The 25,234-nt window shown below is 40.3% G+C and overlaps 1 protein-coding gene across 3 annotated transcripts in view; it reads right to left on the bottom strand.

The window, feature by feature from the left end:
* Window positions 1-25,234, bottom strand: part of LOC122804910 (integrin beta-2-like) — a 1,273,642-nt gene that overhangs the window by 625,549 nt on the left and 622,859 nt on the right. For all 3 annotated transcript variants that reach the window (XM_044075119.1, XM_044075120.1, XM_044075118.1), the window contains exon 5: window positions 16,258-16,428. In XM_044075119.1, the coding sequence (XP_043931054.1) occupies window positions 16,258-16,428 (171 nt within the window). The remainder of the gene's footprint in view (window positions 1-16,257; window positions 16,429-25,234) is intronic.

The raw sequence follows: 25,234 nt of genomic DNA, 5'->3' as shown, positions 1-25,234 counted from the left end.
AGCCTAAGTGATCTCAACCATTTTAAACTGTGTCTCAGTCACTACACAGATGCCAATGTCCTCCAGGGTGCATAGGATTTGTAGAGTGGAGTTTCTTGTTTAGGCTTCTAGAACTGATCAGTAACACCTTCATAGTTTCCTTTTCTTGTTTTGTTATGTTAGTAGGTTTATCAGGTTGGCATTGTCTAAAAAACCCATTATAGGAGTGGGCAATGCCTTTGCCAATAACTGAAACCCTAGAGGAGACAGATACTGGTCATCCCTGATGAAACAGTGTGGTCTGTGAAGTATACCTTCCCAGGCTGACAATTATTGGAGCCCCTTTGAATGGCACCAAAAACTAAGCCAATTATTGAAGTCCGTTATTCTTTTCTCATACTTTGTCATCATCCTTGGAGATGGAAGAATGCTGCTCAGTGCTAGGCTCATACCTGCCTTGGGCACATAGTCTAAGAACTCCCTCATATGACTCCTTATATAATCCAGGGAGGTACATCTGAAGTCATTGACAATGGCATGAACTATGACAGAGTTATACCAGAACTTGTTCAAGGACTTGAGTGAGTGCATGAGCTAATGGATCCTTGCACTAGACAGCAACTAGCCATCACTCTTTCCATGCTCAACCTGAGAAGAAGTACATCTGTATGTCTTACAATGGATTAATCTATGACAAGAATGTTTGATTGGGTTGACACTTTCCTTACAGCTCAGCATCTGTGGCCATATCTCTCAACTGCCATGAATTACTCAGTTTTTACTGAGTTTTGGGGTCCAAATAATGGGGTGCCATGATTCCCGAATAGCACCCCTTCATTTCTGATTTATTTGCGCTTTGTTTTTTCTCTTTTTTTAATTTTCGCACTTTATGAACTGACGTCATCACGTCCACGATGGCGCCAGCTCCACCAGCCTGTCAGACTTCAGCTTGCACTCGTTTGTAGCACTTACCACGTCTGGTTCAAATGCTTTTGCAAGCGGCAATCACCAGAGCCGGAAAAGATTGGCTGGATCTTATTTAGAATAGGAAAGGAGTTTAAACTTTTAAGATGCTGGCTGGACGCTCAAGGAAAGAAGTTTGAAGACGCTGGCTGGATTATTTATTTAGAAGAAGTTTGCGCACTGGCTGGGGATTTTATTTAGATGGATACTCGCTGGATGTATTTAGAGGTAAGGGGCATATGTGTGTGTGTGTGTGTGTGTGTGTGTGTGTGTGTGTGTGTGTGTGTGTGTGTGTGTGTGTGTGTGTGTGTGTGTGTGTGTGTGTGTGATGAGTGAGTCAGCTCCTCAACAGCTAAAACAAACAGATGGCATAGCAGGAGCTTCTAAAACAAACTAACTGTCAAGGAACTGTTAAATAAGCAATGTGTCTCTCAGGTAACTTGTTTTACAGGTGAACATGTTCACCCATTCATAAGTACGGCACTTAATTTCTCGGTCAAATGATGGGGGAACCTATAACTGCTGAAAAATCCTGATTCAGTGGTCTGACCCTGAAGTGACATAGAAAATTATTCTCCACGTTTTTCTAGTCTGATGTGGGATAAGATGACAACTCTTGTTACAACATTTGAATCTGATTTAGTCTTTGCATATTTGTATCCCTATTCCTTTCCCATCCTGACCATTCATTCATTCATTCATTCATTCATTCATTCATTCATTCACGTTCTGATAATAACTTGTTATTAGCTAGGGTCATCAGTGAGAATGAACTGAGCTCAGCAAGCAAATGGGAGTAACAGAGTATAAAACCTTGATGAGATGACAACCATTAGAAAATGTAAAGATAAACTAAAACAAAACACATAGACAATTTAAGATGATCATTGATTTGCATACTGAAGTGTTTTGTGATGTGGGATGAAACTTGAGACACTAACCACTAGCAAAAACCCACATTGACAAAAGGAGGGCATACAAACTTAACACAAAAAACCCTCCATCCAGAGAAAAAAAACAGAAAATTTAGCAGTGCAAGGCATTAGCACTAACCGTTCCATCATTGTATGAGCAAGCTACTATTTTTTGTGTTTTTCTAAATTAACCCTCTCCTCTTAAGTCATGCAGTTTGGTCTCACTGCAATATATGTGGTTGTGTTAGTGTGTGTGTGTGTGTGTGTGTGTGTGTGTGTGTGTGTGTGTGTCTGTGAATGAATGGATTGCCCCCCATTTTAATATACCTGGTGGCTAGAGGTACTCAGGCTCAAACCCTGTACCTTGGGCACGAGGTAAAAAGAGCCTAAACTCCCTAGCCACCACCACTTGTGAGCTTTGTCCAGTTTGTTTTCTGCTAAGAGATTGAGAGCTGTGATGCATAACATGATGGTAATCCAAAATTTAAAATGTGCAAACCTTCAGATTGATTTATATTTTCAGGCAAATCAGTTAAACACAGATCTTTGAGTGGAAAACTTCCCATGATCATTTTTACATAAATGGTAAACTGTCTAGGCTTGACATTTCAAGAAGATTGCATATATCATATAATTTTAATTATTTGTTGTATAGATCTGAAATTGCATAACTGATATATTGTTTTTAGTTTTATTTGCTTGATATATGTTGTGAAGACTGGTAGTGATGGACGAAGGCTGCCAGCCTAGTCAAATAAAAATTGATACATAATTTTGGCATTTGTAAATATAAATGTAAAATACAGGCTTGTTTCTTAAATGTAAAAAAAAAATGCTGTTTCAACAATGTGGCAACGTTGCCCTCTGCTGTAAAGAAAACTAAGTCAAGCATTTCACATCTGTTCTTTGAAATTAAAATTATGTCTTGCATGTTCTTTTGATCTCCAGAGCTTGGAGTCATTATGTCTGGACTAGCACATTCTTTCTATTGTTTTAATTTAAGGAATAATTACTAGAGTGTACATGTGAAACGTCTATTACTGTTGTAGCTTCCTGAGAAGGTGTTAGCTTGCTAAATAATGTAGTCTGTTGGCCTGGGAACTCCAGGCTGTCAAAGAAATGATATAATGGGAACTAAATGAGAATGATGTAATCTGGGAGGGCCCAGCAGAAATGTTTGTTAGTGATTTTAAAAAGTATTGCTCAGAGAGAGACTGTAAGTATTTTTGTCTGACTATCTAACTCAGCACTCTGCCTTATGCTCTCTTATGTAAGTAGTATGTTAGAGCTGTGTTTTCTCCTAGAAGTAGCCAGGAATTATAAAGATTAGACTAAGTGTTTTTCTGTTATGTTAGAACTGTACTACTGAATTATTTTAAGTTTCTGTGTGATCTCTGAACTCTTGAATAGCACTATGGTGTAGTAGTATTGTCTTGTATTTCTAGTATTTATTATTAAATATTAAATATTTTTAAAACCTCTTAACTGTGGCTGGTTTATGTAGAGATAAGTTAAGCTCTAGAGTACATTGCATATTTATAGAGTTTACTGTCTAAGTCACTCCAAATAAGCCTTAAGACTGCTTAGTTACACTACTATTGGATAATAGTATTGCACAGTAATAATTAGACACCCTTTTAAGCACCTTTGGGTAGCTGATAATTATTAGCTGGTGGTGGCAGGAATTACTACTGTAGAGTCTGGGCATAGGGGCACAGCTGGAGAATCTGTGTCAGCCTTTCCCAGGAGTGTCTGTGAAGTTGTATAAATACTTATCTCAACATGTGTGTGTGTGCCAGCTACTTGGGCAGGGTCACGAAGCACTGGTTGGACAGAGAGGGTACTGGAAGTTAGCTTGCCAGCTAGGCTGAGATCTGGACCCTATAGCTGTGCCAGTGGGGAGTCTTACTGGGGACCTGGACAGCAAGGGAGCAACTAGCCCCAGACTGACTGTGATCTCTGTATGCTCATAAGGGAAATTGCACTTTACTGTGTGCATTTGTTATCCTTTTCTCCTATATGAAATGCCCTCTTTGGTGTTAGAGGTGAGGATTGAAGCTCCTTGATTGCTGGGCCAAGGCACGGGCATCACATATTAATTGGTGGCTGTGGTTGGGATATTCACCTCACATATTAATTGCTTTGCAGTGGTGGGATCCACTACACATACTAATTGGTGGACATTAGTAGAATATCCACATCACATATTAATTAGTTGGCAAATACTAATTGGCTTGTAGGGGTGTGGGTAGAGTGAATCCTGTAGCTTATGTACAGTGATCTCTGAAGGTGTTTTGAACTCCAAATCAGCCACGCAGTGAATACTCAGAGTTCAGATCACAATTGTTTTATTTCTTTTGTTAGCTTAGTTAGTCAGAGTGAGCAGGCAGCATGTCAGCAGAGGAGTATGGAAAGCTGACAAGGAGCCAGCTGGTGGAGATGTGCCATGCTAGGGGACTGGTGCATGGAAACCTGACTAAGGCAGACCAGATTGCAGCCTTGGTTACAGCTGCATCAGAAAACATCATTCAGGGGGACAATCAGACTGGCAGTGGAGATACAATATCCTCGGAGAATGGACAGCTCAACCTTTCTGCTAAGGGCAATCAGACTGGCAGTGGAGACACAATATCCTCAGAGAATGGAAAGCTCAACCTTTCTGCAGTGGACTTAAAAATCCCGCTGGAGCTAAAGAGACTTGAGTTGGAGGCCAGGTGTTTGGAGATAGAAGCTGAAGAAAAAAGCATCAGAGGAGGCATGAGAGGGAAATGCTGACTTTTCAACAGAGTAATGGAGGTAATGGGGAAGGGAGTAACTGGACCCCAGAAGCACATGTCAGTAAATTTCTTCCGCAATTTAAAGAGGGGGATCATTTTGATAGTTTCATTCATATGTTTGAAAGGGTATGCAAACAGTATAGTGTTGACCAAAGGCTCTGGGTACAGTTCCTAACCCCCTTACTCCAAGACAAAGCTGTAACTTTTTTGTCAAAGATGCCTGACACTATCTGTTCTGATTATAATGCTGTAAAAATGTCTTTTAGAATATTTTAAGCTAACACCTGAAATGCATAGGAAAAAGTTTTGTGAGCATAGATGCAAGGCAGATGAAAGTGTGCATGAATATGTTGCTGAACTGAGCACTTATTTTCATAGCTGGGTGAGTGGATGTCAGGTCACCACTTTTGAAGGGCTGGCAGGCTTTTGGTGAGGGGAACAAGCCCTTAGCACTTTGCCTGAGGACCTGAGGATCTGGTTAGCTGATAGAAAATGTGCTACTTCAGGTGAGTTGGGGAAGAAGGGAGACCTATACCTGGCCAGCAGGGCAGCCCTGCACAGGAAGGGGAACCCCAGTACTGCTCATGGGTCTAAAGGAACCCATGGTGGTCAACACAGACTACCCCAAAAGAATCTGCCAGAAGCAGGGGAAGCCACAAGTCCAGGTACATGTCCAGGAGCTAGGGTTAGATATTTTGAACGCAACCAGTGGGGCCATGTGGCATACAGGTGTCCATGGAGGCAAGGTGGGGAACCAGAGGTGAGGGAGCCAGTAAGTGGGAAAAACAAAATGCCAATAGTAGGTTGTCTTGAGACAACAGGGGTACTAAACTACCATCCTGCAGATGTCCTGAGAGGGAGGGATTTGGATGAGGCAGTACCATGTGCTTATGCAGTTACACGCGGTCAGGCTAGGAGACAAGCATGTAGGTCTGGTATCCTGAGGAAGACCCAGACTGCATACTTGCAGCCAGGACTGGTGAGGTGGTTACTTCAGGGAGTGAGCTATGCTGTAGCAGTGAAACTGAAGGTGCGCCACAGCTGCTTGTGAGTACTGATGTTCCCTTGTACAGGGTAACTGCAAAGGTAGAGGTGAGTAATAGTACCCAGGCTGACAGTGAGGCACCACTGTCAGAGGATGCCAGACTTCCTGTGGAAGGGGAGCTGGGAATGGTTGCAAGGAGAGAGTTGAGCCAGGCTCAGCTCTCAGACCCTATAATGCAAGGCCTGAGGCAGGAAGCTAGGGGAGGCACCTGATTCTAAAGAAAAGGGGGAATCTGTGTACTGGGACAAATGGTTACTATACAGGGAGTGGGCCCCTGAGGGAGGGCTAGAAGGTGAAAGAGTACAGCAGTTGGTGGTGCCTAGAGCCTACCGTCTGGTGCTTCTAGCCATAGCTCATGGTATTCCCTTTGCAGGTCATATGGGCATAAAACGTAGAAAGAGGCATACTATGCAGAACTTCCATTGGCCTGGAATTTCCAGAGATGTAACAAGGTACTGCAGGACCTGTGAGCAGTGCCAAAAGGTAGGCAAGGCAGGAGACAAGGTGAGAGCTCCTTTGATGTCTTTCCCCTATGATTGAGGAGCCATTTCAGAGGGTAGCTATGGATATTGTGGGTCCTCTGAGTACCCCAAGTTCCACAGGGAAAAAGTATATCCCAGTGGTAGTGTATTATGCTACACGATACCCAGAGGCAGTGGCTTTGTCCTCCATTGAGGCAGAGAAGGTGGCAAATGCTTTGTTAGAGATTTTCAGCAGGGTGGGTTTCCCAAAAGAAATACTGTCTGACAGAGGTGCCGATTTCATGTCAGACCTTCTGGCTTGTCTGTAGAAGTCCTGTGGGGTGAAGCACATGAAAACCACCCCCTACTACCCCCAGACTAATGGTCTTGATGAGAGGTTAAACTCTACAATCAAGTCCATGCTACAGGCAGTTGCAGATCAGTTTAAGAGGGAGTGGGACAAATATTTGCCCCATCTGTTGTTTGTTTACAGAGAGGTTCCCCAGGAATCCACAGGTTGTTCACCCTTTGAGGTGCTGTATGGGCATAGGGTGAGGGGACCTCTAGATTTAATTCAAGATGAGTAGGGAGGTGAGTATGAGTCTCACAAGGAGTCTGTTGTGGCATATGTCCTAAACCTCAGGACAAGGCTCAGGGAACTCAAGGGCTAGGCCCAGGAAAACCTGGAAAAAGCCCAACAACAGAAAAAGTGATGGTATGACAGGAATGCTCAAGCTAGAGAGTATGTTGTGGGGCAGCAGGTAATGGTTCTCATTCCTGTCAGACACAAAAAGCTGCAAGCAGCTTGGGAGGGTCCCAACAAGGTGGTAAGAAAGGTAAGTGATGTTAACTACATGGTGGAACTGCTAGGCAGATGTCAGGGGCACAAACTGTACTATGTTAACATGATGAAACCTTACCATGATAGAGAGGCCCTTGTGCTGAACATTGACAGTAGATTGCAGGAGGAGTCTGAGGGAGATCTGGTGACGGATCTCCTCAGTGATGCATGGGCTGACACCTCAGTGGAAGGGGGTATCAATGTCCCAGCAGCTATCTCCTACCCAGGTCCGAGAAATCTGAGCAGTATTGCAGGAATGTGGGGACCTGTTCACTGGGAAACCAGGGTGCACCCACCTGGTGCAGCACCAGGTGGATAAAGGACCCCAAAGGCCTATTAGGCAGGCTCCTTATAGGGTGCCTGAGAGAGTCAGATAGACTCTGAGGGAGGAGGTACAAGAGATGTTGGAACTAGGGGTGATTCAAGATTCCAACAGTCCCTGGGCCAACCCAGTGGTGCTGGTGCCAAAGAAGGATGACAGCACCAGGTCCTGTGTGGACTACAGGAAATTAAATAGTTACACAGAGGCGGATGCTTATCCCATGCCTAGGACAGATGAGGCCCTAGAGCAGCTGGGTGGGGCTAGGTATCTTATAATTATTGATCTTACCAAGGGTTACTGGCAGGTGCCCTTGACTCCCAGTGCTAGAGAGAAGTCAGCCTTTGTGACTACTTTTGGCTTGTATGAGTTCACAAAAATGCCCTTTGGGATGAAGAATGCTCCAGCGACTTTCCAGAGGCTGGTGGATAATATCCTAGCAGGATCAGGAGGGTTTGCCCTTGCTTATCTATATGATATTGCCATCTACAGCCATTCCTGGCCAGAGCACCTTCAGCATGTCAGGGAGGTGCTGGGCAGACTACAGAGGGCAAGGTTGACCATTAAGCCGTGCAAATGTCAGGTGGGTATGGCAGAGGTCTCCTACCTAGGACATAGAGTGGGAAGTGGTAAGATAAGGCCAGAACTTGCCAAAATGGAAACCATTTAGGTATGGCCTGCACCTGTTACTAAAAAGCACGTGAGGGCATTTTTAGGAAGAACAGGGTACTACAGTATGTTTGTCCCCAGTTATAGTACCATAGCTGCTCCCCTCACAGACCTGACAACAGGCCAGATAAGGTAGTGTGGAACCCAGCATATGAGCAGGCATTCCAGAAGCTTAAAGAAGCTTTGCGAGTACCCCCTGTGTTAGCCAGTCAAGATTACAGCAAATAATTTTTTTGTGCAAGTGGATGCTTTGAACTATGGGATGGGGGCTGCACTTAGCCAGATTTCTTCAGAGGGGGAATAGTACCCAGTGGTTTATCTCAGTCATAGGCTCTAACCCAGGGAGGAATGCTATGCAGCTGTAGAAAAGGAATGTCTAGCCATAGTGTGGGCACTGCAGAAACTTCAGTCTTTTCTCTATGAAAGAAAATTCACTGTTATGACAGATCACATCCCTCTAATATGGTTAAACACATCCAGCCAGCAAAATGCCAAGTTGCTAAGATGGAGCCTGGGGTTGCAAGCATATGCTATGTCAGTGCAGCACCGCAGTGGGAATAGCAATGCCAGTGCAGATGGTCTCTCAAGACAGGGAATGGGGTGAGGTACACTCAGATAGACCTAACCCTGTCAAGCGGCGTTTATCAAGGGTCACTTGAAAAACTAGCTTAAGTTCTCAGGGGGGGGTGTTAAAGACTGGTAGAGATAGATGAAGGCTACCAGCCTAGTCAAATAGAATTTGATACATAATTCTGGCATTTATAAATATAAATGTAAAATACAGGCTTGTTTCTTAAATGTAAAGAAATGCTATTTCAACAATGTGGCAACATTGCCCTCTGCTGTAAAGAAAACTAAGTCAAGCATTTCACATCTGTTCTTTGAAATTAAAATTATGCCTTGCATGTTCTTTTGATCTCCAGAGCTTGGAGTCATTATGCTTGTACTAGCACATTCTTTCTATTGTTTTAACTTAAGGAATAATTACTAGAGTGTATATGTGAAATGTCTTTTATTGTTGTAGCTACCTGAGCAGGTCTTAGCTTGCTAAATAATGTAGCCTGTTGGCATGGGAACTCCAGGCTAAGTGTCAAAGAAATTATGTAATGGGAACTAAATGAGAATGATGTAATCTGGGAAGGCCCAGCAGAAATGTTTGTTAGTGATTTTAAAAACTGTTGCTCAGAGAGAGACTGTAAGTATTTTTGTCTGACTATCTAACTCAGCACTCTGCCTTATGCTCTCTTTATGTAAGTAGTATGTTAGAACTGTGTTTTCTCCTAGAAGTAGCCAGGAATTATAGGTTCATAGGTTCATAGGTTCATACTAGGCTATCTGCCCGAGGGCATTTACAGGCCTAGCCCATCGTTTTGTGGCTTACGCCACCCCTTTAGTATGGGGAACTATACCCATTATTTTGCTGTGCCTCTGTCGAGCAGTGACACTGAGGTAATCCCTGGGGTATATCTGCAATCTCCCATCCATTGGTCAAGATTTCTCTTGAACAAGGCCAGCGAGGTGCTCTGCCTCACATATACCGGGATTTTGTTCCACAGCATAGGGAGTCTTTGGGTGATGAATCTATCCCTCCAGCACGTCCTATTAATAGCCGTGTCGAGGTTTAAGTCTCCCGCCCTTGTGGCTCTGATGGATCTAGATGTTTTGAGGTGAAGCATATTCATCAAATCTGGGTTTGACATGGCCTTGTATGTTAGGCAAAGGTCACCTCTGAGCAGCTGGCGACTGAATAGAGCTGGAGTTCTTTCAGTCGGGCAGCATAGGACAGATTTTTGAGACCCTTTATCCTTTTGGTGAGGAACTTTTGTGGCCTCTCCAGCTGCTGCAAGTGTCGGGTCAGATACATTCCGAATGGGGCATTGTACTCAATCATTGGTCTGATGAGTGATGAGTAGAGGGAGACAATGACCTCCCTTGATCTAGATGAGAATCCCTTCATGATAAGGTGGGCAATGTAGAAGGTCTTCCTAACTACTTTAGCTACATGGGTGTCGAATGACAGACTACTATCAACCTGGGTCCCCAGGTCCCTGATAACTTCTTCTGTGCTCAGTGGATTGCCACCTATTTGGTAGCTAGGGGTAACCTTGTTTTTCCCGAAGGGTATGACTATGCATTTTTTGGCATTTAACTTTAGGCCATGGCTCTGGCACCAGTTATCCGTTTCTGTGAGACCCTTCTGAAGGATATATGTGTTTTCTACTATGGCGCCCAGTTTGCAGTCATCTGCAAACTTTGTCAGCCATAACCCTCCTGTGTTTGCTTGTACTTCAGAGAAGTAGATGCCAAACAAGAGTGGGCCCAGGACTGAGCCCTGTGGGACACCACTTGTGACAGGCTTTGAGTCTGACATGGCACCAGCAACTCTGACCCTGTGGGTTCTGTCACTCAGCCAGTTTGCAACCCATCTTGTGATGTATGGGTTAATATTTAAGCTGATGAGTTTTTCAATGATACCCGAGTGGGGTATTGTATCAAGGCCTTCGCCAGATCGAGGTAGGCTGTATGGACTGCCTTTCCCTCATCAATGGCTTTGGTGACTGTTTCGAAAAAGTCAACCAAGTTTAAAAGGCATGATCTGCCTTTGACAAAGCCAAACTGGGTAGGATCCAAAGTCTGCAAATTCCCTATGTCTTTATTTATGAGGTCCATTATGATCCTCTCCATGGCTTTGCAGATAAGGCTTGTCAAGCTAATGGGCCGGTAATTTCCAGGGTCGGTGGAGGCACCGCCTTTGTGAAGTGGGACCACAGTTACAGTGCGCCACTCCCTGGGTACGTATCCAGAGGTAAGACTTTGATTAAACAGCTGTCCTAGCTGTGGGTTTAATTCCTCATTGAGTTCATGGAGCACACAGCCGGGGACACCATCAGGTCCCATGGATGCTGTGTTTTTTGCTTTGGAGAGAGCAGTTCTCACTTGGGCGTTGGAGATGTTTGGGGGGCTGCAATCATTTGGTATAGATATCTCTCCTTTTGGGGGGGAGATTAGACTTAGTGTTTTTCTGTTATGTCAGAACTGTACTACTGAATTATTTTAAATTTCTGTGTGATCTCTGAACTCTTGACTAGCACTGTGGTGTAGTAGTATTGTATTGTGTTTCTAGTAATTATTATTAAATATTTTTAAAACCTCTTAACTGTAGCTGGTTTATGTAGATATAAGTTAAGCTCTAGAGTACATTGCATATTTATAGAGTTTACTGTCTAAGTCACTCCAAATAAGCCTTAAGGCTGCTTAGTTACACTACTATTGGATAATAATATTGCACAGTAATAATTGGACACCCTTTTAAGGGTCTTTGGGTAGCTGATAATTATTAACTGGTGGTGGCAGGAATTACTACCGTATAGTCTGGGCATAGGGGCACAGCTGGAGAATCTGTGTCAGCCTTTCCCAGGAGTGTCGGTGAAGTTGTATAAATACTTATCTGAAAGTGTGTGTGTGTGTGTGTGTGTGTGTGTGTGTGTGTGTGTGTGTGTGTGTGTGTGTGTGTGTGTGTGTGTGTGTGTGTGTGTGTGTGTGTGTGTGTCAGCTACTTGGGCAGGGACACGAAGCATTGGTTGGACAGAGAGGGTATTGGAGGCTAGCTTGCCAGCTAGGCTGAAATCTGGACCCTATAGCTGTGCCAGTGGGGAGTCTTATTGGGACCTGGAGAGCAAGGGAGCAACTGGCCCCAGACTGACTGTGATCTCTGTGTGCTCTTATGGGAAATTGCACTTTACTGTGTGTATTTCTTATCCTTTTCACCGATATGAGATGCCCTTTCTGGTGTTAGTGGTGAGGATTGAAGCTCCTTGATTGCTGGGCCAGGGCGCGGGCGTCACATATGTATTCAGAATTTGCACAACAGAGCAACCCATATAGTGGTACTTCTGGCTTTTATTGTTTCCTAATTCCCTGAGAAAATAATTCACTAAATGATAGCCATTAAGTTTCAGTCTTGCTATTTTTCAGAAAGCTGTTGATTTGGCTTAGTAGTATGTTACTCTGACTGTAGTGCATAGGGTCCAGGGCTCAAGACTTGCTAGCGACATGCATGCTGGTAACACAGCATTTTATTCTAGCAACTTTTCAAAATTATACAAGCAATGTTTAAAATGTGTCCCTGGTTTTTGACCTTTTGCCCCCCCCCTCCCCAAAAAAAAGAAATTGAAAATAAATGTGAGAGGCATTGCAAGATGCCTATGGCTTACACTACTGTCATTCTATTTATAGTGTGGATGTGGAAGTAAACATTTATGATAGAAATGTTTAAAATTGGGCAATTTTGTCATTATTGGTTCATGCATTTTGTTTTATTGCCTACAGTACAGCCTACTGGAAAAATGTTCAAACAATAAATTTAAAATGCACTCTGTCTAACAAGTGTGTTGTATTATACAAGGAATATAATTTAAGAAAGTCAGGAAGGTGTATCAAAGAAAAGAACATATGTATGTTTCTTGTTTTGTGTGCAAGGGGCCAATGATTTGAAAACAGCCTAAAGGTAATCTTTATCCACCACTGACCAGATGCATTTTCTTTGGATGTGGTGTGGGTTTCAATGAATGTGAGTTTCAAGGGCAGGGAAGTTTTAATGCCAAGTCGATTTTCATTGTGAGACAGTATTGCTTTGTTTACCAGATGTCTCTTAGTGTTTGTACATTGTTGTGCTGTAAAATGTAAAAATAAAATCTAAATAATCATCGTAGAAGTAAAGCAGTATGCACACATTAGTGCTTATGGTAAATGGGGTGAAATAGCCAGCTCATGGAACATTTGAATGGCTGCAGGGGGACTCTGGTGCCATATTTTGGTTGTCTGTTCTTCAGTTTACATTTGAAGGTTGGCATCCCACAATTCCATTGGAGTGGATGGGGTTACATAATTATATATGTAAATTAGATGTTAATCAGTGTGCAGATTTGTACCTATTTTTCTTGGGTCTTGTCCAGATTTTTGATGTTTCCAGGTAGAGAGGTATGTCTGTGACCCTTGGATTCTTATGTTTTGTAAGGAGGTACGTTTAACTTGCTGAGTGTGATTTGTGCCTATATACTGTTTTGGAAGTCTTTGAGGTTTAGGTAAGTTAATCGTTAGAACCTCACCATGTAATGGACTATGTGTATTGTGATGGCCTTGTTGAGGTGTAGTTTGTGGTGTACTGCTGACAGTTTTAAAGTCTGGGTTTGCTGTGTGGTAGATTTTTGCTTCCAAGGACATTATATATGTACATCTCTCAAATACCGTGTAATGCTGTTTGAGTAATAGATGATTATCAGACAGCATGAGACATTTCTTACACTGGTAACAATTGGTAGACTCCCCCCCAAGAAAACAATGCAATAATTCTCCAAACAATTTGAGGAGAAATTTTTAAATACATTGTGGACGTACTTGTACTTGTTCTTTGTAAGACCGATAAAAAAAAAATTGCAGTAGATGCAAATGAGCAATGAACAAAAACACTAATTCCACTGCCAATTCAACAGGAATTAGCAAATTATACTGAAAGCCAAAACAAGCAAGCCAATGATGCCTAAAATCGGTTCAATGAGGAAAAAGACTTAGAAGGCAAAAAGACCAATGGAAACAACTAATTCTGTGGCAGACGTTAAAGCAAAAGCTTTAACAGGATCCACGTGAATGAAATTTTAGGGTATATATTAACAGCAAAGGAAAACAGACAAAATAAGTGCAAACTGAAACTGTATTCCAATTACAGCCCATGGGAGGGGAGCACAACAATTTATAATATGATCCCAAAGAGCTATGGCACACAGCCCTTTATATACTCTAAAAAATATTCGAGAAGGTAAATGACATGCATATGCAAGATACAATTCAGTAAAACAGAAGTTTACTGCCATGTATGTTATGCATGTGAACTGTACATGCATGTGAGCATGTTAGTGCCCTTTTACTAAGGTGTCTGCATCCAGTTATATAGTGAACTCTTAACTGTCCTTTTCTAACTATATTTGGTGGACTCCTGCCCTCAGAAAAGCTTTGTCAGGATGAGTTATGGTACGGGTCCTTTTGGTCTCTTTGTACTGCTGCTCTTCAGTTTGCCTTGTATAAATCTTTACTGGTTTTAGTAGTTTTGCTCCCTTTAAGTGATTTAGGAAAACATCGCAGAACTGACCCTGAAAAGATATGGAGAAACATGCTAGCTACAATAAATGTATTGTTGTCTGTTAATCAGAAGAAGAAAAGGTTGTGACATTTCATTTTAACTTCAGTTAAGACAACTGAAATACACTTCTAGTCACTTCATTGGAACAGAATACAGAAAATAAGTTATATTTATTATAATATTTACTGAACTAAGTTTGTAGAACAAGGAGTTCCTGCAAGTGTCGAAATAAGAATGACTCCTAATATATATAAATAAATTGAAGGTAACTGATAATGTTGAATAAGGCACATAGATATGAAGATGCAGGGCAGTTTTGCAATAGGAGCTAAAGGAAAACAGCACTGGCACCTAGTAGGTAGAAACAATCTAACTGTCCTTTTCTAACTATATAAGGACATATACTTAAGGACCCGTACCATAACTCATCCTAACAAAGCTTTTCTGAGGGCAGGAGTCCACCAAATATAGTTAGCTGCCAAAAAACAGTACAGTATAGTATGATATGGTACAGTAACCTGACTGGAAGCTAGATAAATGAACTGAAGACCTAAGTAAGCAGACTGCAATTGCTTAATCACACTAGCAGCAGCATCAAAACATCACCGCAACTGGTGGAGGCAGCCTCACCCTTCAAAGAATCAGCCAGTCATCCAACAAATGTTCACACAGTTATACTTTTCACTGCGAAGACCTGGAAGTATAAACTGTTTGTATAAGATGCAAAGAATATCTATCTATCATAGGTTCATAGGTAGGTACTAGGCTATTGGCCCTAGGGCATATATAAGCCTAGCCAAAGGTACCCTGGCTTTTGCCACCCAAGAAAATTATTTTCCTGTGCTACTGTCAAGCAGAGCCACAGAAGTGATCCCTGGGGTAAATTTCCTGGGGTGAATTTCCTATCTCCCATCCAATCATCAAGATTTTTCTTGAACAGTGCTAATGAGGAGCTTTGTTTGATATTGATAGGTAGTTTGTTCCAGAGTATGGGAAGTCTCTGGGACAGGAATCTATCCCTCCAGCATGTTCTGTTTACTGTGGTGACAAGGTTTAGGTCCGTCTATCTATCTGTCTATCTATCTATCTATCTATCTATCTATCTATCTATCTATCTATCTATCTATCTATCAGTAGTCGTAGGATGAAACTACATAAATGTCAAACATCAAAACAAAGAGAACAAATTCATCTAGGAAGTCAGTTTGCCACCATCTTGCTGGCACTATGGAGGCCCTAAAAGCTTCTCATTGTGCCACTAAAACATTTCTCTGCTGATGAAACTCCCCCCAGCCTCTGCTAGCTCACTTCCTCCTCCCTTACTTATTCTTTACCCCCTGCCTTACACGCTCTGAGTCATTTAATGAAATGGTTGAGTTGATTAAGATGCTCGGATTTAAATGTTCTAACTGTATATAAGTCATTTTCTGTAACATTTTTAGAAGCAATTTACTATAACAAAATTTAAGTTACGATTCAGTAATCATCGTTAATAAGAATTGTTACTCTTCTGCTTATGCGTCCGTATGTATGTTAGTAGTGTACTGGTGCTGGCATTGGACATGGCTGAAGAGGGTCACTGGCCCAAATCAGTTACCCGGCTAACTAATAAATGTCCAGAGAAAAAAACACAGAAACACAGGAAGAATATGTTAAGATCCACAGAAACAGTAAATAAAAGTCAAAACTGAAGCAATGAACAAGGACCTTTGAGGAACAAAACTTAACTAGTGAAGTATCATGCTACTGCAGATACAGCTACAAATAAAACCTGCTCATACCATCTGTTTTGCTTTAGAAAAGGATTATCCACTTTATAGAACAAGATGCATACATGTTTGCATAACATTTACCTATATCTTATTAACTGCTCAGGTTCTGGTTGTGGTTTTACAACAATTATGGTCTGGAGAATGGTAGCAGGTTACTCAGGTATCTGTTTTTACCCAGGGTACTCCTCCTGTTCTACTCATACTTTATTCCTTGAGTACTGGTATAAATACTACCAGATGCATGATGAAAGATCACGTAGCTAAAGAAAAGGGACTGCAAGGATGTTCAGCTGTTAAAAGTGTCAAAACGTTGTCTCCTCTGTAACAAAATCACATACAAAGAAAAACAAACAAAAAATGATACCATTACCATTACCATACCTATACGTGCTGATTCAGAAATGTTTTTTACTGCATCAAAGATCAAACGTCCCAGATTTTTCAAATTATTCAGGTCATCTGTCATGGAGAATGAGAGGTCCATGAGGTAGTACAGGTCAATAGGATAATGTTCGGCCTGTTTGAAATTGACTTTTATAGTCTGAGATTGACCTACAAATAAAACACACATTAGTTATCTCGGGAACTTCTCAACTTGGCCATTCCCTTTAGTGCTATAATAATAATCAACCAAGTAGGTTATACTTTACTACATCAAACCAAGGAAAAAAAAAAAAAAAAAATATATATATATATATATATATATATATATATATATATATAAGTAAACATACCATAATAGTAGATGTTCAGATGAGTACAGGATACAACAACCTGCCAGTTTCCAAAGTCTCAAGCACACCTTCCACTTGCCCATTCAGTTTGGGCTGAGCTGAAGAAAAAGAGTATTTTGAGTGCCAGGCACTTCACAATTCCAGGAAAGTAAAAATATATATCCTCACCATGGTAACAAAAACATACCCAAAACATTATGGTACACTATTTGAATAGAGAGAGCCATCTGTGCTATTATGTTCATCATCATAACAACTGCAATAGCCTTAGCTAATACGAATAGATTACCATAGCTTAGACTGACATGGAGGAGGAAAGGTAAGGGTCAGGTGCCCCTAGAGAATGGTCCTAGCAAAGCCTGTCCTAGACCTGGAGATGGAATCAGGTATATCAAGCTTTGTAAAAGTATGTACACAGGACATGCTGCTTCTAGAATACTTCTAGACTCCAACCCTTTCCAAAAAGCCACAGATGAACCCAAGTCCTTGGTAGAATAAGCCTTAACCCTGCCTGAAATTGCCTTGCAGTGGTGAGTATAAAAAATGCATTTTATTTATTTTGTTTTCATTTACCGGGTTTGTCTAACTGAGTTTAGTCAAAACCCCCTTTTCATCAGAGCCTGAGGTGAAAAGCTCCAGAATATTGCAAACATTTTTAAACAGGCATTCAGTACTATACATTAAATAATTTACATTAGCAATTACATATACAATTGATAATTAGATTACATTAAAATGACAGTAGGTCCAACTATTACAGTATAAAAGATACTTATGCATTTGCAAATAGTGAACACTGAGCAACTAAAGAGGTGTATTAGTGGGTTTGTCAGATAGATAAGAGATCATATAATTAGTGTTTACTAATTCAAAGAAATGGAAGTGAGGGAAGGAAACTAGGTTGGGAGAATTGTTAATATTGTACTTAAGAGGTGGGGTAAAGCAGTTTCAGAGACAAATATATATATGGTCATCACAAGGTTTATATTAGAAGTATAGAGGGGGAGAGTCACAAAATAATGTATATATCAGGGGGATGGTAGTAAAATTATTCAGGTATTGGTGAAGACTGGTTGTGAGGCATGGGATTCTAAAAGAAGAGAAATGGTTTGATGATATGGCAAGCTGAAGGTAACAGTGGCATTTATCCTAGGGATATACAGGAGCAGATCCATTGATTTGATAGGTGAAGTTTTACTCATGTTGTGTATGAGTTTGCATCTAAAGTGGTAGTTTAGTTTCATGTGGTTCCACAGTTTAGCTACACTATATGCATATAAATAGTTGCCTGTGGTATTAGGTGATTTGGTTAGCACCTGTGTTTTATTCATGACAAGAAGTTGTTACTTTCACATAAAACAGCATTCTGGTCAGAAGAGTAGCAACCAAAAACTTACCAGTCAGTAAGACCTTAATGTTCAGACATTTATAACAGTATAACAAAACTTAATCAGTTCTGCATTTCTTCCAAAACTTAGGCTGACATAGCATCACTTTCTTTTTATTTTCTCTCCGTTTCTCTCATTTAGCTAAACCACAGCCTGATTAGTGTATTAACTGCATACCTTCTAACCCTGCACCTCATTCTCTTGGTAGTCCCCGCCTTTCCCATTATCATGAATTGGGCATTATTGCTAACTCATATTTTCTATTAACCTAAACATCTGTCTCAGAAAGACTGCTTGTTTACACAAACTACTTACAAATTATAACTTTTTTTCTTCTCTGGATTTAACTGAACCCTACACATATTTACTTTGAAATGTATTGTCTCATTAAATGTTAGACTAGTCTCCCTGAGTGTTATGTTCTGTGCTAAGTGAACACTAACTATAATATATCATGCCAGACTTTGATTTTTAAAGCATGTCATGACCCTGTCTTCTACCATTTCAGTCTCTGTCTCTCTTTCTATCTTTCTTTCACACACACACACACACACACACACACACACACACACACACACACACACACACACACACACACACACAATGTCTGTCTCTGAGGTGTAGCCCAAGATGCATTTTTTACTCACTAGCATTTTTCATGATTTATTTTATTAGTCCAACAGAAATTAATTATGTACTTCTTTTCTATGCAAAAGTGGACATTTAAGCACTGTATTTAATAACTCCTGATGAAGAGCTCATGCCAGCTTAAAAGCTCGAGAGATTGCAAAACATATATTGCTGCAATAAAAGGTATTATATTACACCTGTTTTCCAGTGTCTTTGTGTTTTTCAGTTAGTGGAATAGCACTGCACTTCTTTATTTTTTTTTCTTATTATGAGTAATGATTTTTCTCTAGAATGTAAAATTCTTCTGGGGAGTAGTGTTGTATTAAGTTGTTAAGGGCTGGGCAATTTTCTGACTTGTAGAAAAGTCAGTGATTCTAGTTAACTGAGAAAGAACTAGGTGATTTGGTCATTCCAACTAGTTTAATTCTCTGATGACTAGGTAGTGGTGTGCTCTATTGTTATAGTTTACTGCAAATTTGGCTATTTTATTTTTAACATTGTTCAAGTTTGGACAGTTGTGAGACAGATTAGTAAATATTGGGACAGTGTAGAGGAGAGATGGCAGTAAGGAAGAAGAGACTAAAAGGTAATAGCATGAGATAGCCACTCGGAAATAGTCTGCTTTGACACAGGTTATCATTTTTTCTTAATTTTACAAAAAATGAACAATTGATCAGAATTCCTAAAAGATTTTGTTCTGCAAGTGCCTGGGTTGTCTGTGAACTTCCAAGGTATGGAGTATCCTTTCTCCCTCACTTTAAGAAATGGAAAGAAGATGGAGAGATGGATAGCTTAGTTTACAGTAAATTCAGTAACCACTTCAGGCATAAATGAAGGATTAGTTCTCCTGTCTTTGTGGAACATGAGATAAAAATGTTTTCTGCCTGTTTTTCATGTTAAGTACCTCAAGTGAGCCTGATGGACTGGTTCAAATGGAGCAAGAGTTAGGTTTTTCATGGCAAAATTAATATCCCAAAGAGGAGTTACCTGTTACCTAGGATGCTTGGTATGAAACACCCATTTCAAATACATTTCAGATAAGATTGCATTGAAGGAGAGGAATCCACAAGCAGACATGCTGAAATTACCAGCAATTGAACCTTGATAGAGGAGTAAGACAGGCCATAGGATAGTAACTCATGCAAATAATACATAACCTGAGAAACACTAGTCTTGAAAGGGTGATGGTTCCTGTCCTGGAACCAACTAGAAAATATTTTCCATTTATTACTATATGCTTTTCTAATAGCAGGTTGTCCTTCCTCCTTTAATAACTGCTGCACATCCTCAGAAAATTGGTGCCTAAAAGGTATTAAGATTCTATCGTCCATGCCAGTCCATTACAGTTGTTTGGGGTCAGCATGAATTAAACATTTCTTGTCCTGTGTGAGAAGGCCCAGTCTGTGAGGAACCTGGTGGTAATTCCCCTGGCCATTTACAAAAGAAGGGATACTTGCTGTTGCCTGCTCCAGAAGGGAGTGACCACACTGATCTTTGAAGAATCCTTCTGAATCTTCAGAATGTTCCTGGTATTAGTAAAAAGGGTGGGAAAGCATATAAGAACATTTCTGTCAAAGGAAAAGAAAAACCCACTGTCTTCCAATCCTTGCATAGTGTCCTGGAGCAGAATTTTGACAACTGATTGCAGTGAATGGAGGCAAAAAGATCTATATGAGGTGCTCCCGTCAGCTGGATAAATTCCTAGAAGTCTGTCCTGGCCCTGCTCAGCTGGTCTGCCACACAAATTTGCCCCGATAGTATGTAAGATGTCTGTATAGTGAGATTGTGTTGAAAAGCTATATTCCAGGCTACCATGGATAGTCTGCACAGAGGGTAAGATTTGGTTCCCCCCATTTGTTTATGTACCACATCACTGTGGTGTTGTCTGAAACACTTGTAATGGTCCTGGGGAACATAAATGAGAGAGCTGATAACATTTATGACTGCAAACATCTCTTTTATGTTCACATGTTTTTGTTTTGACTTTTTTTTTTTGCAAAGATCCTGGACTTTTATCCCTATAGATACTGCCTTACAAGCAAAGTCTATGATGTCTGTTTTTGTAGACTGTACTAAAAATCAAAGAGAATATGGGAAACCTGGATTCTGATAAATTTGGTTTCTTCACCAAAAGAAATCTCCCTTTTCACAAACTCAAAAACTGCAGTTTGGAATGCCAGGGAATGCTGATATTCGGACCATACAGATTCTAGGCACCACTAAATGTTTCTCATGTGGGGGTTTACCACATGAATCATGAGAGTCATAGATGCTATGAAACACAGAGTCCTGAGAAATTCTTTGTCTGAGACAGTAGTCGGAATTGAAAAACTCAGGAATGGATCTATATACACATCAACTTTTTCTTGCAGAATAAAAGCTATTCAGACTGAGGTATCTAGGAAACACCCCAGGTAATCTTGTGAGAAAGAGTCAAGCAAGATTGTTATATGTTCTCCTGGAACCCCAGTCTGTGTAAGAGATCCCTCACCAAAGTGAAAAATTCCCTTTGAAAAAGACTCTACAAAGATAAGCAAGTCATCTTAATAAGGAAAAATATGATTGTCTTCAGTCTGTGTATGGATATCACTGGATCTAGACACTTTGTGATTATCTTTGGAGCAGCAGATAGACCAAATGGTAACACAGAGAACTGATAGTGTTATATAGACATAGTAAACATTAAGAAACATCTGAAATCTGGGTCTACAGGAATGTGAAGATGCACTTCCTTTAATTCTAAGGTCACCATAAAACTGAAATGGAGAATGAGCGGTAATAGATTGTGAAGGGATAACATTTTGAACATGGAGACTATGATAAACAGGTTTAAAAATAAAAGATCCAGACTGGTCTCCAAGAATCTTCTTTCTTTGGCACCAGAAAGATTCTTGAATAAAACTCGTCTCCAAGCAGTGGAGGAGGGACTACTTCTATCACTCCCTGAGACAACAGATGCTGAATAAGAGGAGGAAAAAGACCAGTTTGGTCTAGTGGCTTGGGAAATCCCTCTAAAGGGGGAGAGACCCCCACTGTCATCTGTAAACCTGATGAATTACTTTCAGAGCCCATCTATTTGAAACTGTCTTGTGCCAAAAAGTTAAATGGAGTGTCAGATTGATTGGAATGATTAAGGGTTTGCCAGGGTGGGAAGGGGAGTCTTGCAGATAGTCATTACAGTTTATTAGACTGTCCATTCTCAGGGGTTCCTCCTTTCTTTTTGAAACCTCCCTGCCATTGCTTTTTGAACAATTGCTTACCAACAGCTTGGTGTTTTTTTTTTTTTTTGTTTTGCTATTAGACAAAAGTTGTAGTGATAGCAGTAAACACTGCAACAAACTGGGAGAAGGAAGGCTGAAAGTCCCCCTTTCTCTTATCAGAAATAACTAAAATGAAAGGTCAAGACCCCGAACTACAGACTGAACTAAGTCTAAAAACAAAATACTCTTGTTCAAAGTGACTGGCACAGGAAAAGATATACGCTTATTTTTTTTTTGCTTCATTTTGCAAAGAATATCTGAAGAAGCAGACCCACTTTCGCCAGGAAAAGCCTCCCTAGGAGTTAGTCACTGCAGTCTGGTTAGGCAGAGAGGAATTTCCTGCTCCATCTCACAGGACTGATAAAAATTGGCTTTCTATTTTACCCACCAAGGGCAAACCATCACACAAAGAGGACACCTCTAACCCCTCTCAATGATAACTGCAGAGACTGCAGTATAGAGAGCCAAAGAAAAAAGATGAATGGCCTCAGGCCCCAGAAACAGCCACTGCAGAGCCACCCACCCATCTGTGGCTAAGGCACTTTAGGAGCCAGTTGTGGTGGTAAAGACTTTATTTTTTTTCTTTTTGTGGCTGGAAGAAGGAAGAATCAAGGTACAAGTAGGTTGTTAACATTGTTAAGCTGAAAAAGATACCTGATTCCTGGGGAGGTCAAGTAGCAGTAGTCAGTAAAATAGGTAAGTAGTAAAAACGTTTTTCCACTGTCACAAAACACAGAGAAAAGCACTTTGAAAATTTACCTCCCCCAGAAAAGTAAAATAACACAATTTTTACTAAGCAAAACGTTTTAAATTAGTTTTAACAACCCTTTTCCACAAAAGTAAAAAGTAATTCTCCTGTTTAAAAGTTTCATGGTAGTCAATACAAACACCTTTTCCTAACTTTAAAATTAATAATTTCATAGAAAAATTCACTTTCTCACATAAAATTAAAATGTGGAATTTGTTTTTCCTAAAGGAAATTTATCTACCCAGCAATGGAAAGCACTGGACAACCATCAAGCCTCAAAAGTCCACAAGAGAAGCATTTTTCAGTGGCAGGAAAGCTCTGAAAGGCTTGACAACTGAAGAAGTTTTTCTTCCGCTCAGATCAAGTTGAGTAATTGTTTGGATGTGTGGATGGTGCCCTTGAAGCTTTAGAAGCTGACTGTTGTATGCTGTGCAGGACACAACTCATATAGCTAAGGCTACTTCAGCAGTGATCATAATGATTATCATATGAAGTAACATCTGTTGCATCTGCACCTCATTTCCAAGTATAATCCTTTCATGAAAGCATGCTGTATTTGGATGTCACAGGCTCTACTTAAAAACATCATAACACAGAAATGAAGGCACCTCTTACATCTCACCCTTCAGCGGGCTGGCATTGCTGGCAAGGCATCAGTTCTACAGAACTCTCTACCATCCCTTATTTCTACTGATACAGACTGACAGACTATTGCATCATGTATAATGTCTGCATTCAGAGTGAGTGTGTTTTTCTTTTTATTTACCTAGTAAGATCACCTTCACTGAAGAAACTCATTTTGTGAAGAGATGAGACCTTTGACTTGGTTAAAGCATCCAAATGAAGTGAGGACATCAAACATATTTACAAAAGCTTAAGTTAATTAACATCTCACAGTGTTCACCCTTTGTACTACATTACTTGGTATTTTATGTGATGACCTCATGTGAGGTACAGGGGCCTATGGTATTATATCAAAATATGCTCTTTACAGGACACAGAGAATGTATGGTAGATTCTGTTAATATTATACAATAATGACGCATTACCATTCAAAAATGAGCATGCTGACTGGATAGCCCAACCAGTGTTCCTGGTAAACATTGAGCATATACCAAAAGAAAAAAGTTCTTCCACAGAATACCATAGATTTTCTATTGTTTTAAGCTGAGAGGCAAAGCAAAATACAAGAAAACTCAGGTACATTCTGCAAAACTAAAGAATCAGAAAAGTACTACAATTTCCTTATACTTCTGCACTGTCCCACAGAAAATCTTAGCAGTTAAAACAAAAAAAAAAAACAGTAGCAGATATTCTGTCTTGTCTGTTGCTTCTCCTGCACTGTACTGATATACTATGCAAGTGTGGGAATGTAAGTCCCATATGCATGCGCAGTACATTAGTAACAAGGAAGAATGCAGATGAACACCACAGCACCATTATAAAAAAACATTATTTAAGGAAGGCAAACAATTTCTTTCTAAAATAATGTCATTGTGTAGTAGCTATAACCCACTCCAGGATGTGGGTGTCACAGGATTTACCCATGGTTGGCTTCATTTCATCACTCAGGCTTTGCCCTTGTGATCAAATCACGCTAACCATGGGAAAAGTCTGTGATACCCACACACACAGTTCTGGGTTATTGCTAAATTGTATTATATTATATTCAATATGGCTTATATTAATTAATTTCTAGTCCTAAGCTGAGTTCTTGGTTTCTGTCTTTTGGGTGTTCATTTACAAAGACTGAGATAGCACCGTCTATCCCAGTGGATATGCAAAATAGACAGGAGGTATGCTCTGAAACTTATAATGTGGACTTATGATCTCACACTGGAACTTGTGATATATATTTTAGATCTTTAAATTGTAATTCAGTAATGGTATAACAACATCCTACAAGCAGAAATTGCTTAGGAATCATACATTTTTTCCATGGCTCATGACATTTAGCAAAGCCATCTTTTTATCTTTTTATACTTTTCATTTATTTTTCCTTAGAATTTTAAGGAGCCTAAAAAAAGGACACACCGAGGATGGAACATTTCCTTTTCAGTATTTGCTCTCCTTGGGGAGAGGTGAATCCCATCAGAGGCAAAGCATTATGTCCAGTTGAACATCTCACTCTAGGATGACATCTCTGAGTCCCATGTCTATGACACACGTTCATAGACACTGGTAGAAATCCCAAAATTTGTGATGATATTTAGGTGTCATACAAGGCAATGGCAAAAAATTACTAAGCAGATGTGTTTCCCATGCTTTCAGTAATGTTTAATAATCACAACACATCCTGTATGTATTCATGAGGAAGGATATTCTAAGACAGTACATTCCAACATGAATAATAACAATGTCATAATTAGCCTTAATCCTTTTTTGACCTAGATGAGATATCTAAAGTTTTGTCCCCAGGAGGTATAACACTGTTAAAAGTTCCTTACAATGTCCATTATGATATGTGACTGGTTTGAGCAGAGCTGAATCATGGACTGCTAGGATGTTGTTGGGATGCCAAGTCACAATATCCACCTTATGTTTTTTTATTAGTTTGGCTTAGTTAATCTTAACCCCTGGTATTTTGATATTGTTATA

Source organism: Protopterus annectens, chromosome 6.part0, assembly GCF_019279795.1.
Source record: "Protopterus annectens isolate FY-2018-M chromosome 6.part0, PAN1.0, whole genome shotgun sequence".
Classification (NCBI taxonomy): Eukaryota; Metazoa; Chordata; order Ceratodontiformes; family Protopteridae; genus Protopterus; species Protopterus annectens.
The sequence above is the reverse complement of the archived record's forward strand: the minus strand, read 5'-3'. Positions and strand labels throughout refer to the sequence as shown.